The 15320-nt window shown below is 38.2% G+C and overlaps 1 protein-coding gene across 23 annotated transcripts in view; it reads left to right on the plus strand.

Moving 5' to 3' along the window:
* The window catches only part of RIMS2 (regulating synaptic membrane exocytosis 2), a 453372-nt gene extending 439476 nt beyond the window's left edge, over nucleotides 1–13896 (plus strand). For all 23 annotated transcript variants that reach the window (XM_066334680.1, XM_066334670.1, XM_066334562.1 and 20 more), the window contains 5 exons: nucleotides 6952–7093; nucleotides 8436–8548; nucleotides 9292–9393; nucleotides 10358–10497; nucleotides 10953–13896. In XM_066334680.1, coding sequence (XP_066190777.1) covers nucleotides 6952–7093; nucleotides 8436–8548; nucleotides 9292–9393; nucleotides 10358–10497; nucleotides 10953–11171 — 716 coding nt within the window. In that variant the 3' untranslated portion in view covers nucleotides 11172–13896. The remainder of the gene's footprint in view (nucleotides 1–6951; nucleotides 7094–8435; nucleotides 8549–9291; nucleotides 9394–10357; nucleotides 10498–10952) is intronic.
* Nucleotides 13897–15320: the final 1424 nt, after the last annotated feature.

A 15320-nucleotide genomic window follows, 5' to 3' on the forward strand; every position in this document is an offset into this window, starting at 1 on the left:
GGTTTCTGTTTACTGTGGATGATCGTCCTTTGTCATTGGCAACATCAGAGACCGGATGTGAAGAGTTCCTGTGATGAAGATGCACACCTATCTAGTTATTCTTTATATAAATGGTATACAAAATTAGACTGCAATTCCACTAAGTTACTTGCTCTGTTTTTCAGGATTTTAATAGACTGGAGATGGAACTGATTTCCCACTGCTTTGCACTTTTTGTAGTTACATAGATTGTTGTACAGGATGTACAGAGTGGCTATAAAATGCTACCATTCTGTTTTGATACATGCACAAAATGTCCACAAATTATTATAGACCTATTACATTTGAATGATAGGAATCTTTATCTGTGTGGAGATCATAACAGATATAAATGAGGGCTCCTGAAGAGCTATTCATTCAGGTCACTTGTCACATGGGACATACAGCTGTGGGCTACAAAGCCATGTGCTTTTTGTTGTCATGTCTCTGTGTTCAGGTTTACAGTAGGAAAAGAGGCCTTTGGCAGGTAAATCCTCTGGCCACACTTAGTAAATGTTACCTTAACATTTTACCTTAATGTTACCTTACCGTTAGTTACCTTAACAGTTACAGAGACCGCTGCAGTGGTGCTGGAAGGGCCTGAGTGGCTGTGTGTAGTTCAATTCCAGATCTGCATCTCACTGTCGAGATCTGTAATCAGCATCTGTAAAGCAAAGGATCCAACCAGACCTGCATAGCCTGTTTGTTGTTACATAGTCAGAGCCAGGTAGCCAAAAGAGAAGTGGAAATTACATCAGCACTAGCCTTTCTCTTCCTTACCGCTGTGGTTAATTAGTTTTGATTCCCTGGGACAGCTGTCTCTTATCAGGGGTGAATTCTTTGTCAAGGGAATGGCCAAGCATCAGACTTCTGTGCTGTGATTCTGTATATACTTGGAGTTACCAGGAGTACTACTTAGCACTGAAAACGAACCTTAGGTTGTTCAAGACAGTTATGTGTCCTTTTTATATGTAGCATGTGATTCTGAATAATAGTGCTGGGGATACTGAAGTTTTAGGAACATTAAGTACTTACTGTGTACGTAGGAAAATATCTCTTTGTTTACAGTTCAGTCCTGTAAAAATATTTTGAAAACCTTTTTGAGAACAAAAACTGTGAGTTGAAGATCATAAAGTGATGGATGCCACACACAGACAAAACCAGTTTCTCTTTTTGGTGCTCTTAACAATTTGCTGAAGGATCAGTTTAGACTGAAGAATGAACATCAGAACAGCAATGAAATTAAAGTGGCAGAATACAGCTTTAGACACATTAAGATGTGTTAGAGAATATGGAGCAGGTGCTTGCCTTAAACCCAGAGCATTTCTCGGAACCACATGTGGTAAACTGACTTGACATCGCATGGCCTCAACAAGGCACAGAGTTGACTGAACATAGGACCAGCCTTGCCATGACAGGGCAGTAGAATGCAGACAAAGGATGCTGCAGTCTGGCCAGGAACAAATGAGATTCGTGATGGCTGCCTCTTGGGTCCTATAGGAAATTCATCAAGAATGGGATGCCAAATCTTCTATCCTACACTTTGACCAGAAGTACAAGCAACAGTTTTGCAGTTGATTATTTAATTCAGGTCTCTCTTTTAAATTTTCTTAGGTGCTATCTTAATTAACCATGCTTCCATTATGGCCAGAGGAAGAAACAAAAAAAAAAAAAAAAAAAAAAAAAAAAAAAAAAAAAAAAAAACAGGACAAGAGTGAAAAAGTGTTTCTTGCCTGAAAATGAAGAACTACTGAAATTTCCTAAGAAATTTAAAAATGCATGGGGCAGACTGAGGCTGTCAGCCCAGACACTCTCACACTTTCCAAACCTGGCTGCTCCCAAACTGAAGAGCTTCCTTGCTGAAGGCAGGTCTGCTTTGGGCATATCAGGGCAGGCTTTCCTGCTCCAGTCAAAATTTATCAGTATTTTATATTCAGATACTCATGGTAGCAGGAAGATCTTCCCTTCTTCCTTACAAGTATGAGAAAGCCCCTGGTGACAGTTTCCCCCTAGCTCTGAAATACTGTTGGGTTTCAGAAATGTTGACAGCAAGTGCTGTGAAAATGTCCATCAGAAGGACTGTAACACAAAACTTCATGAACTGATTGTTAGCACTGGCCTATGAGAATCAGCTCAAATGAGCTCAAACTCAAGTGACAACAGAATCTGGAACTCAAGTGATAATGGAATCTGGGTTTCCCAAATCCTGCTTAAATTAATAGATCCTAAACCATGTCTTCTGCTTAGGGTCTGTGGATAACACAGAGAAAGAAATAACTTGGCTGTGCTTCCTACTGCTTCAACAAGAGCTAAATGCTTTGTTCAGTGCAGACAAAACCTGGGCTGCTCCAGAAACAGAGCTGTGTGGCCGCAAGGGAATGAGACCTACCCTGTCCCCCTTTTTTCTTCTGTAGGTTCAAATTTTCTTAGACTGTCTTTTATCAATCCAGTTGTTAACATATCCAGAGCAGGTAACTAGGTATGAAAAGAGTTCTAGTCTTAAAAAATGGGCATATAAAGGCAGCTTATTCTCTTTGTGGATCTAACTCCTGAGTTGAGATGACAATGCTGAAGGAGTTTTTATGCAGATTTTCTGGTGAGCTGGGGAGAACAGAGAAGAGCCACTTCAAGCACTTAAGTGTATTTCTGAAGCCACAGCTGCTCTGTACTCCATACAACTCCTACCAAGAGGTCACATGCCAGCTGGGGACTGGCCAGCCTGCCTGTGCCTGTGCCTGTGCCGTGTCTTCTCTTGGCTCTGTGCCTGCTGGGGAGCAGTTGTAGGAAGCTCCTGCCGAGAGCAAGCTGAGAGCTCTCGCTCTCACCACCAGAAGCAGATTTCATCTGGCTAGGTCACAGATGATGGAAGGTAATCTGTTGCATTCACTGCAGTTTTTCGCTTCTCATCTGCTATTGAAGATTGTATCAGTAGTTTTGCATCCCTAATTTGTAAGTGATTTGCACTCCAACTTGTGAGAACAAATAATTCCGTGCGTAATGTAGAAAATGTGGCCTGTGGAGTCTATTTGCAGTAACCACATTAGTTAAATTACCAGTGTGATTAACTGTAAGAATGAATGTGCTTTCATAAATACCAATTCAATTATTTCTGGTAATTTATTCAACTCCTTACAATATGGCTGCAACAATCTGAACTAGTGTTTTTCAGATAATATATTCCATATTTTGTGGTGGGGACTTGAGAGAAATTTCTTTTTGCTAGGGCAATTAGCTTATACTAATTTGGAGAACGTTTTCAATGTTCCTTACTAGAGTTTAGAAAAGGGTGAGTAAAATGATTTTGATTGTAGGTACTCAGCAGTGTAACAACAAAGTACACTTCTAAGCTCTCATTTCCATATATTTTTATTTGGTAAGATTAAAACAGCATGCATAGCATGAGTGTATAAGTATATATACTTTAGGATTATAAAACCAACACCCACTTTTTACAGTGACACCAGTTGGGTATTTATTTCTGAGTAAGTGGTGCATTCCCAAGTTACTAATCTAGCTCAAAGTTGGTATTGCCTTAGTTGGGTTCATTCCACTGTATGCTTGTCTTGAGAAATATCTTTTCTGAAATTATCTGTCTTGAAAGGAAAAGAACAACTTTAAATCATATTTTTTGATTGTTCTTTCTGATTTGAGTCCAGTAGGAATGCAGCCACACAAGTAGTCAAATTAACACAAGGAGAGGGTTTCAATTTTTAGGTAGGAATGAGGGAAAACAGTTTGGCTTTAGTAGAGTGATAGGATCTTCAACCAGATGCTCTACCAGCTACAGCTTGGAAGTATGGCACCAAAGGCTGTTCCTTTGAGCTGAGTATCTACTTTGGCGGTTTCATTGCTGCTTGAAACCTTTTAAATATTTTAATACTGAATTTATGAAACATAAGTGATGGATGGCACAAATACTGTCTGTCTTTGCTTTAAAACTGTTTGAGAAATTGTAGGATTATTTTTGATTTATTAACATTTTTCCAGAGACAAATATATTGGCAGTATTGGAGGCAATCAAGTGAGGATATTTCTCATGTATTATTGTATATTAGTTTAGCCAAGTTTCGTCTGAAAGAATATTCATGTCAAAAGTGGTGGCTCAGGAGTCACGCCACCCAGATCTGGGTCTTCTGTTAATTCTATTCCAAGTTGTCATTTTGCTGTTGAAATCTTCCATTCTTAATTCAAGAAGCATCAATGTCATGATTAGGAGCTTTATTGAGGAAAAGTCAGATCTTTCTCTTTGGAGACCAGTCAAGAGTGCTGCGTGTTTCGATTGAAAATTGCAAAGTAGTTATTCATATATTCACCTTTCAGCCCTCCTTAAATTCCATGTTAAGGTCAAAATAATTACTGTTTACCACTCGCACTTATACAAAAGCTGGATATACTACACTTGCCTAACTTCCATGCTGTATCAAAGTTGTATCTTTGTGTGCCTGTTGTCATGTGAAGCAGACCACTTACTTCAGTTAAAATTAATATGGGAAAGTAAAACTGCTTTAAATTGAGGGTTAGAGGGATGCTATGGTCACATGTGCCTCTATGAAGACTTGAATGGCAGTTGCACAAGTTCTGCCTTGATTTTTCAGTAAACTGATGTGCAGTGGGTGTGTTCATTTTTTATTCTGTTTTACAATGAAGGCATACAGACTTATAATGCTAGTTCAGAAAATAAATCTGCCTTACAAATTAGTAAGTTACTATATACTCATATTACATAATTACATAATCGAACATATATTTCTCCCAAACTCACAAATCTTTGAAAGATGTATGAAGATACTGAAGAGTCATGCAAGATGGAGATGTTCTTCTAAATTTGCATTAGGGACTTCATGTTTACAATAATGAATTGAGAATGACCATCATTCAATGAGGCTGAATGAAGATTAATGTTTACTCATCAAAAGAGGTCATAGAAGATAATAGTAATATCCTCTGGGGCTTCAGAGTTTTATGCCTTTCACATGTAGTCTTGTTGTAGTGTACCTTTTCTACAAAACTACAGCACAATATTTTCCTGGCAGTTTGCGGGAATATTTCTTTGAAAGGGTGCTTGTACTTCAGAACAACTCTGGACCACTGTTGGAAGTAAGATGCCAGCTTGCATTAGTTGAATATAAATAATAAACCAACAGGCACTTGGAACAGTGCAGCCCAAAGAAATGAAATTGTTGATTTCTGACCTTCATTTTTCATATGTTGTAGTAGTCTGGTACCTTTTTTATTTGCATTTCTGACATGAGGTATTGATGGGCGTTTTTAGAAGTAAGTTTGATGCAGTAAAATTTTTTTTCATTCATCTGGGTACTGAATTCATTTGGGTAGCTGAAGTTCTAGACGAAAAATACTTCTATTATTACTACTATTTGTATGTACTGATTAAAAGCGATGATCTTAAGAAATATGTAGAAGGCTTGTAATAAGCAATATGATTTGAACCACTCATGATACTGCTGTAGAAATGTCTCACTGCTGCTAAATATTGCGGAGTTATTAATCTTTCTTGACAAGGAGCCATTGGTTTTTAAGGTATTTTTGGTGTTTAGTTCCCACTTCACTACATTTCCCATGTTCTTTATCTGACCTAATATTCCTCCTGACTGAGGGGCTTGGGAGACTTCATCCCACACTGTAACCTGTAGGACAGTGACAGTGGGTGCACACATTGGAATTGAGGTCTCTTCCATTCCCTGTCTGAGGGTGCAGATCCTCTTACTTTAAGCCAGTCCCTGTGCTCACACATTCTCCCTGGGGTGTGAGTCCTCATCGCAGGACAATCTCCTTCTTTTGCTCATTTCCTTTTTCAAATGCCTAAAGCTTCACCAGCTTCACAGGTCCAGAAGTTCTTCTGACCTCTAGTACATGATGAGGCAGAGAAGGAGTAAAGGGTACCAGATTCTACAAACAACTGCAGAAGGAAGTTGAGTCTATCGATATCCTAGGATTTTGGATATTACTCTACCCTCATTGTATCAGTATTTAAAGATTGTTATTGTTTGTTGTAGTATATTTGAAGTTCTTGTTCTTTTACAGTATCAGTATATTGCACATCACTGTGCTGCATTTAGAGATGTATAGAGCAGATTAAAAGAAATCAGTATGCAAAATTCCTTGCCCCATTGCAGGGAACAGCATTTAAAATCAGAAATGACATGGAGCGGAGGTCTTATTCATGAAAGAAACACTGATGGTTCATTACTACTCATTTTATCCTGTTGAGGTCTTGATCAAGGTTCCTACACTAAAATGCTATTATATTGAGTTGTTTTTCCCTTGTCTGATACCCAGATATCTGTCATATTGCTGTTTTTACAAGTAAAACAAACTATGCAAATAGATAGAAAAGTGGTTCTTTTTGGAGGTGATAATAAAGTTTCACATTGTGCATTAAAATCAATACTGTATATTTTAAATATGAATTTATCAGCTAGTGAATAGAGAAGAAAACATGGGAAGAGTTCTTGATTTGTAGTTTACTATCCTCACAAATGGGTATCTGTAATGTGATTTAGGAGATAATGACCAAATGATTTTAAAACAATAATTCATCTGAATTAGTACATTTCTCTTCAGGTTTTGACATCATGGTAACATTTTAATTGAATTCCTAAGAGGGAGTTATTCGTCCAGGGAAAATATATTTTAAACACTCCAGACTATGGATTGTGTAAATCTGGTTACATCCATGAGCAGACTTGTATTGTTTGACCTTGGAAAGTAGGCGGTGACAGAACTAAGATCCTGTGAAAGAGATTTATGATGCTGTTTGCCTGTTATTAAAAAATTGATAATTTTTAATGGAAGTTTTGTTACAGGTTATTAATTTGTGGCTCTGAGTGGTTGTGCCACGTGCAGCAGAGGTGTGCCCAGTTGCCCAGCTGCGACAGCACAGTGGCATGGGGGCTTCTCTTTTGTCTCCAACAGAAGCAGGGGGCAAGAAGCTGCGCAGCACTGTCCAGAGGAGCACGGAGACAGGGCTGGCCGTGGAGATGAGGAACTGGATGACTCGCCAGGCGAGCCGGGAGTCAACGGATGGGAGCATGAACAGCTACAGCTCTGAGGGAAAGTAAGCAGCATTCACAGCCCTGGTTTCTTAATGTTTCTCCATGAAACTGCTTGTTAGAGAGAAGCACAGTGAGTGCTATGGGTCCTGCTCAGTCAGGAATTTCCCTTCACAAGGCAGTGTCATTGATGGACTAAGCCTAAGTCTTTCCCTGTGAATGAAAAAGTCTCCCACTGTTGGAGCAGGAAGGAAAAGGATCATTTGTGCTGTGCCATGAGAAGGGCACATGGTGGGTCAGGTCATCATCATGAAATGTGTCCGGAATGAAAGCAGGTACAGTACACAAGGTAAAACACAGACATGGACAAGTTCTCTTCCAAAAACTTGTGGCATATGTCAGTGCTATGCAGAGCAAAGCGTTTCTAGAGCATTTCCAGGTGTCATTCACTGGGTTCAAGAGCTTTTCAAAGATTCTGCTGTTTTTAACCTGAAGAAATTATCTGCACAGAAGTGTAACTCTGTCATGTATCATAGTTATCATAAAGGCCCAAGTTAAAAACTTCTGAGTGTCTTTCTGAAAAGCCTTACTGTAGGTTGATCTGTTAGTGGTGTTCACAGCACTGGACAGTACATCTGCGCTGCACAATATATCTTATGTGCCCAAGTTGATGCACTATATGCATTTGAGATGGATATTTCTTAATGATTAATCATTACAGATTTCATTAGTTCTGGTGCTCTGTAATGGGTCACAGATAACTGATGGCAAGCATTTTCATTTTAAGTCACTTTGGTCATTTGCCACAAGGGATTTCAATTCTGTTATTGAATAGATGTCATTCTCAAAGACATTTTTAACAAAATATTTCAAAGGAATGGTGATTTTGAAAACAGCAACCAGTATTTGGTCTAATGTCATTATTTTACTGTGTACATTTGATATTTAGCCATTGAATTCACAGTAACTGAGAAGTGTGAGCAATTTAACCTTCATGTAACTAAGTCAGTGGTAAGGGTATGTGTTGGTATCTTAATGAACTGGTCCCATATGAGTACTTCAGTAATTAACAGTGGTCTGTAATACATTGGAAAAGGAGAACATGATGGAAGAATACAGTTTTGGAAATTATTGAGGAATAGTGCTTTCTTTACCTGTTTATTTATATGCTGGAGGCTAAATTGCTGCTTGTTGAACACTGTGGGATTTTGAAAATTACAGTAATTGTTTTGTGAGTTCCTTACAGTACTACCAAACCCACAAACATTAAGTGCAATATATCTAGAAAACAAAAAACAAACCAAGCCAAAATGAAACAAAAATCAACCAAACAAATAAAAAACACAAACAAACAAGGGCAAATTTAAGTGTATTTTTTGTCGGTTTCTTTTTCAATATTATTTCTAGTTTGATCTTCCCTGGTGTGAGATTGGCTGCAGACAGCCAGTTCAGTGATTTTCTGGATGGACTTGGTCCTGCCCAGCTTGTAGGACGACAGACTTTGGCAACGCCATCAATGGGTAAGTGTTTATGTCTTCTACATATGATATATTCTGTTTGATCAGGTAATTACAACATAAAATTTATCTTGATTCTCTTTAAATATGGATTTCTCTTGTGGTTTTGAACAACTCAGTTAAGACCAAAGCTGTAACCTCAGCCAAAGTTGAATGTAATCATGGATGCTTATGAAGATTTGCAAAAGTAGAAAGTTGCTTTGAAAAATTCAGCCTTTTACCTGTTCTTCAGTTTTCCATCTTTAAAACGGGGCTAAGAGACCAAAATTTTTTCTGAATCACTTGGATAATATTATATAAAAATTGGTAATTTAGGTGCAAAATATTTGTTATTATTATGTTTACAGGCTTTCATATTCACAAGTTTTATTTTCATACCTTGTCTTACACTAGAGGCACGGTGAAGAGATTTCAAGCAGTTTTACAGAGCTGCTTTATGTTAATTCCCTTGATGCCTTTTTTTTTTTATAAGAAACTCTTAAGAAATGGAAATTAACTTGAAGTAATAGAGGCATGGAAGATGGGAGACAAGGTGTTACTGCAGAGGTTTTAAATTGTTTACTAACATAAACAGCAGTGAAGAGGGTAAATATTAAATTATGTAGTAGTGTTAAAATCCAGATCATATTTACTGATTGAAGACAGATGATAAGAGTCACCACATATTCATCATAGAAATTTTGTCGATGTTTCATATATTGAAGTAGTTCTGAATCACAATGCTGGGATTTCTTTTTGTTATGTAGGAGATATTCAGGTGGGAATGATGGACAAGAAAGGACAACTGGAAGTAGAAATAATCCGAGCCCGTGGCCTTGTTGTAAAACCAGGTTCAAAGACACTGCCAGGTAAGGAAGAAAAATCTTAGTAATGATCTTACCACGGGGCGTGCTGCTAGACTTGATGATCCCAGTGGGTCCCTTCCAACTCCACATATTCTATGATTCTAAGATTCTAAGAACAGCATTCTTTAAAAATCTGTGGCTTTTCTGTTCAGCTTTGTCAACTCTTAAAAAATTCAAATCTCAGTAGATTACTGTGTTGTATACTGAAATGCATACCATATTGAAATGATACACCAAAAATCAGCCCTACTTCAGGAGGAAATTAAAAATCAGGCTGGCAGAACACCCAAAAGTATTTTTGGTAATAGCAAAGGCATCCTCAGTTGTGGGGTAGAAAGAAAGGTATATACTGAAGATTTTATACAGGAGTCTTAGAAATGAAGGGAATCAAGAGATGTGAAACAGGTGTCTACTCGAAAAGTAGAACAATATTTGATACATACTCCTTATTTTATAATCTGATGTCCTGTAACACTATGCAAAAAGGACAATATAATGATATTTTTAGCAAGCTCTTCTGCCAAAATAGAAATTGTGTCAGAGTCTTTTCTTCCCTGATTTTCACCTTGTAGATACTTTTAAATTGTTAACAATTTGGAGCATTGATCCAAATCTCACCAAAGTCATTCCAAGTGGTGCATTTACTTAATAGGCCTATTTTGCATATCGTACCGTATAGGGATGCTATATATAGGAATACCTGATTTTTTCAGGTCAAAATCTGAATTGTTTCATGGTAAAAGAGACATACAAAAAGAAGTCAAGAAAAAATACACCCAAGGAGAAGAGTAAAGAAAATGCATGGATGCTTTGTATGGGAATAATTGTTAATATTGCATGTGAGATTTGCTCTTAACGGTTATATAGCCTTTAAAAGCAGATTTTTATATGGTGATAGAAAGTGTGTGTGTTACACAAAAGCATCTGGACTTCTTTACCTACTGTTCTTTATTTTCATTCTTCTTAGCACCATATGTAAAGGTGTATCTATTAGAAAATGGAGTCTGCATAGCCAAAAAGAAAACAAAGGTAGCAAGAAAAACACTGGAACCACTTTATCAGCAACTTCTATCATTTGAAGAAAGTCCCCAAGGGAAAGTTTTACAGGTAATTTGCATAAATATTTCTCTGAACCTGAAAATGTGTCCTGTACAGTTTTCACTGAATGAGTTTCAAACTTGTTTAAGGCTTCATTTGGCAGTAAATTCTCATATTTGATAAATTTGCTAAGCAGATAAGCACAACAGTAATATCTGTTTATGGAAGTAGAAACTGAATATGCAAGTAAAAGTGAGCAAAAGTGAGTTACAGATTATTTGCTTCTGCTATATGTATGGGCTCCTCTCACTGGGTTTTCTCTGATATTGTGGATAACTGCTGTTTGTGCCCAGATAATTTCTGTCACTGTATCATGATTTGTGTACAGAGAACTAAACTATGTCAGCAGTCAGATATTTCATTCCTTACTGTAATTAAATAAGCAGTTTTTTGACAAATCAGATTAAAGCTTTTGACATTTTTGCTGAAAATTTTCAATTTTCTTGTGTTTTTTTTCCTAACAGATAATTGTTTGGGGAGACTATGGACGTATGGATCACAAATCCTTTATGGGAGTGGCACAGATACTTTTAGATGAACTGGACCTGTCCAACATGGTGATTGGGTGGTTCAAACTTTTCCCTCCTTCTTCCCTAGTAGACCCAACCTTAGCTCCTCTCACTAGAAGAGCTTCCCAATCATCTCTTGAAAGTTCAACAGGACCTTCGTATGCTCGCTCATAGCAGCTGTGAAACTGTCGTCATAGCAACCAGCGTTACAAAAAGATAAAATTACAGGTCGCAAACCCTGGTAACACTGCATGCTTAATGTTGTGTCTTCTGAGCCTGTTTCTAGGGCTGCAACGCGATCCTGTGTTCTCAAGGAAGTTGCACACATTGTGCCCTATGGAAGGCCCTCAGGTGATGGACTGAAATCATGAAGAACTGATAGGTTTGGAGTTCAGGGACTCAGTTTTGGTCCAATCTGAAGCCATGGACAAAATTTAAAAAAATCAATCTGTTTCATGCAACAAAAGTCCTTTTCAATGGCATATCTGTTTTGTTGCTCCCATTTCTTTATTTATCTGCCCTCCCCTCCTAAAGTTTGGTTATGCCACAGAAACGGAGTCACCCTCCCATGAAGCCGTGTTACATGTCAGTGGATTAGCAGACATTGGAAGAAAAGAAGAATCTAAGGATGCTGGAAAAGTCAACTGACACTTGCAGCAGTTGCTTGAGGTCTGAAAACTCTTCATATTGAAAATGTTCAAGACTTAAAGTGGTGGGCTTCATACCTCCAGCTGTTCACAGAGAGAAACCCCAGACATGATGGACTCTGAAAAATAAAGTTCTGTGGATATACTGTACTGTATGAAATTAAGAAACTTTTTTGCATGGACACAGATTTAGCTGAACACTTAAATTATTTTCTTGGGGCTGCAACTTGCAAAAAAATAAATCAGCCATTTTCAACAGTTTATATTATTTTTAAAAATAAATTTCACTAGTGCATGGTTTTAAAGGGAAGAGAATGCAACAGGGTGATACAAAGACACACCACGTTTATCATTCTTTAAAGCAGTCATGGTCTGTGTTTTTGCAGACTTATATTAAAAATAAAAAATAATTTCTAGCAAATATTTAAAATTCTGTTTATGTGACAAGAAATAAGTGTAATATATTAAATTTATTTAAATGTAAAAGGTACAAGCCTTGTAAAGTTCAACATAATGTGCAAATTGTACACTTCTTTTACCTCCTTCTTTCTCTATCTCTCCACCCAATCTCCCTTCCTCCTTTGGCTCTTTTTTCCCTCTACCTCCCAAGATGATCAGCATATTCTAAAATGGCTACCTTTTGACTTATTACTGTCTTATGCCCCATATTTGGTTCAGGGTTGCAGATTGTTCTGCATTTCTGAATTATTTGAGAAAAATACTGTTTAAGAGCTTACTTTTTTTCAAGCATGTTGAAAAGGATTTTGCAACATGGCTTGGGAGTACATTAATGTAATTCAGCATGTATTTGATAAAGAAAATATTTGAACTTTTGCAATTTATTGTACAGTGCATGGTAACTTATTTTCATTTTTTCTCACCTTCAAATTGAATTCTACAGCAAAATACTGGAATCATGTGGCCATTGTGAGATGTCTTCAATAAATTTGTTTTCAGCACCAGCATCTTTCATTCAAAGACTGAACTATTATTTCTTGAAGGTTTTTGGAAAGAGGAAAAATTAAGTACCTGATTGGTTTTTAGGAAACAAATTTAAGCACTTTTATTTGCACTAAACCAAATTGATTGCTACGTTTTTTAAATAACAAAAGCAACAAAGGTTACAAATCCATACAGTTCTTCTGCTGTAAAGTTCAATTTTCATAAACTATATTTGCGTTGCAAAAGACGTAATTAGGTGATATCAGTCTGGAAAGTATCAGTCTTTGGTTGGTAAAATAGCCTTAAAGAAAGCCTTTCAGTACCACTCTGTCAGCTCTTGACACCATTACCAGAACCTCACTGCAGTTAGTGGATCTTCAAAACCGTGGGTTTTGTTGCAGACAGTAACTACCTTTGGGTGGTGCTGCAAGTTCAAGCTTCTCATTGAGTTGTGTTATTTAAAGGGAATGTAACTGACTAATGTTTAATAACAAAATATCCTTCTTTCTTTTTTCTTTTTTTTCCTGGGTCTTTTTATGCCTTTAATACCTACTTAAGGTTTAATATTGAAATCTTGCAATAATTTTGAAGTACATTACATTTACCTTTATGGCCACAGAGAATTATTCTGATTTTATTTGAATATCTATTGACGTTTCCCATTAACAAATTGTACATGCCTCTTTAAGAGGGGAGAAAGTAATAACAGTATCACTTATAATGCCTTTTACTTTGTGCAATATCATAGAAAATGAGATTGTGTCTTGTCTGCAGAGTTTATATAATGGATTATTGTTAAGTTAATAGACAGACTGGTAAAATTATATTTATTGAAATAATTTAGACATCTGTCTACCAGCAGCAAATAAATACTACTAACATGCAGTCTACAATATCCCCTAGGATATTAAACAGAAATACATAACCATTTTCCTGACACTGTGAGATGTGCTCACACATTCTTGTATGCATAGTCCTCTATAAATTATTTCAAATTTTAAAATCCAAGGACATGACGCATGGAAGGTTTGTACATAATTGTCATTATGCAGTATTTATTTTAAAGAAAATTAATGTATTTTTTTTAATTTTCACACCTCTGCAATTCTACTTATGGTTTAGTCATGTAAATAGTACTATTCCAGTGATCACTGCTGTCTTGTAAATAGTACGTTTTAAAAAGTTAAAAGGAATTACAGTTGGGGAAAAAAAAAGGCAGATTAGGCCTGTAATGAACACCAACTAATGTAAATCAAACTCATTCTGGTGATGGTATTTAACACTTTAAATAAAACATTTTCTTTACAGAATCTGTGTGCAGAATTTTGTTGGTTTTCTCTAAGGTGGTCAGCAGCATCCTTCCACACGCTTCTGTGGAGCTGGTGGCAAGCAGCTGGAGAACAAGCACACTTTTCTTCTCGCAGCAGGGCTGCAGGTGGAATGCCAGGTTCAAGATGCCACGTTAACTGCCAGGGGGAGGCCAGGTGAGCCCAGCACCCAGCCAGGCCATGGGCTCTGCCCTCCAGCCACCCTTGGGCTCCCACGGGCCAGCAGTGCTCAGCTCCCAGCGTGGAGCTGGCCCCGGGCTCACAGCTCTGGCTGCCTGGATGAGCTCCAGCTCCAGTATAACCAGCACACTGACTGTGCTAAGACAGTGAGGCTGCGGGGGAGTGGCTGCACCATCCAGCTAGACTTCCACCCTAACCCTAGAGACCACCTAATATTAGCTGCCTTTTTTTTGTGAGCAGGGTACAAATGAGGACAGAATGCCCACCTGACAGTGATGGCAGCAAGGCTCATGCAGCCTCTGCAGAAGGGAACAGTGGTCCAACACCTCTACAGTGATGAGAGGGGTGGGTGGAGATGGCAAGGGAGAGAATTTATCTCTACCTGACCCCTCAGAGGCAGCATCAGCACAGGAAGTGGTGACTGGGCAAAACTTAAGCACTTACGACTTGGAAATTTACTGAAGAGTGAGAGGCTGGCTGGCAGTTTGGCAGCAAAGTGTGTGTATTTGTTTCCAGATAAGAGGTGAAAGAAAAGCACTGCAGTACTGTCATGAGGCAAAAACTCAAGAAAGGAAGCAAATGTATTTTGGGCTGAGCAGTTGTGAGAACTGTGAAGATAGGAAGTCCATTTGTTGCACTGCATCTGCAACTGGGTTGGTGGAAGAATAGACCCAGATTTCTGGTGTGTTAAACCACTAATACCCCAGCAGGTCCCTGTCCTGCTGATGCTGACATTGCTGCTACAAGGGTGTCAGGGCAGGCAAATCTGAGTGGGAACTGGACTACAAGGGCAGGTGAGGCTGCCCCATGCCCTGGAGCACATCACCTCCAGCCCTGTGGTGGGGTGGGCAGCAAAACACCTCCTCCTACAGCTGAACACGAGACCTTGTCTGTCTTTGGCACTTGTTAGAAATGCACACTAAGCGAATCCTTGAAAAAGCCCTTTGTACCAAGAAAGTACAACATACACTCTCCTAAAGGGTCCTGTTCTCTGAGACAGTTTCTCAAGACTGCTTGCTGTTTCCCCTCTCCAATTTCTTCTTGTCTATGTCCACTTTATTTCAAACCAAACAAAACTAGATCATTTTAATATTGACAGTGCCACTTTACTCATGACTACTAAACATTGTCTCAGATGGCTGATTCATCTGGTTGTGCTGGGAGGAGTTTGTGCCAATAAAAAATGCAGCAAAACACCATGGTGCCCTAACTGTGGGGCTTTTCTG

Source organism: Sylvia atricapilla, chromosome 1, assembly GCF_009819655.1.
Source record: "Sylvia atricapilla isolate bSylAtr1 chromosome 1, bSylAtr1.pri, whole genome shotgun sequence".
In the NCBI taxonomy this organism is placed as follows: Eukaryota; Metazoa; Chordata; class Aves; order Passeriformes; family Sylviidae; genus Sylvia; species Sylvia atricapilla.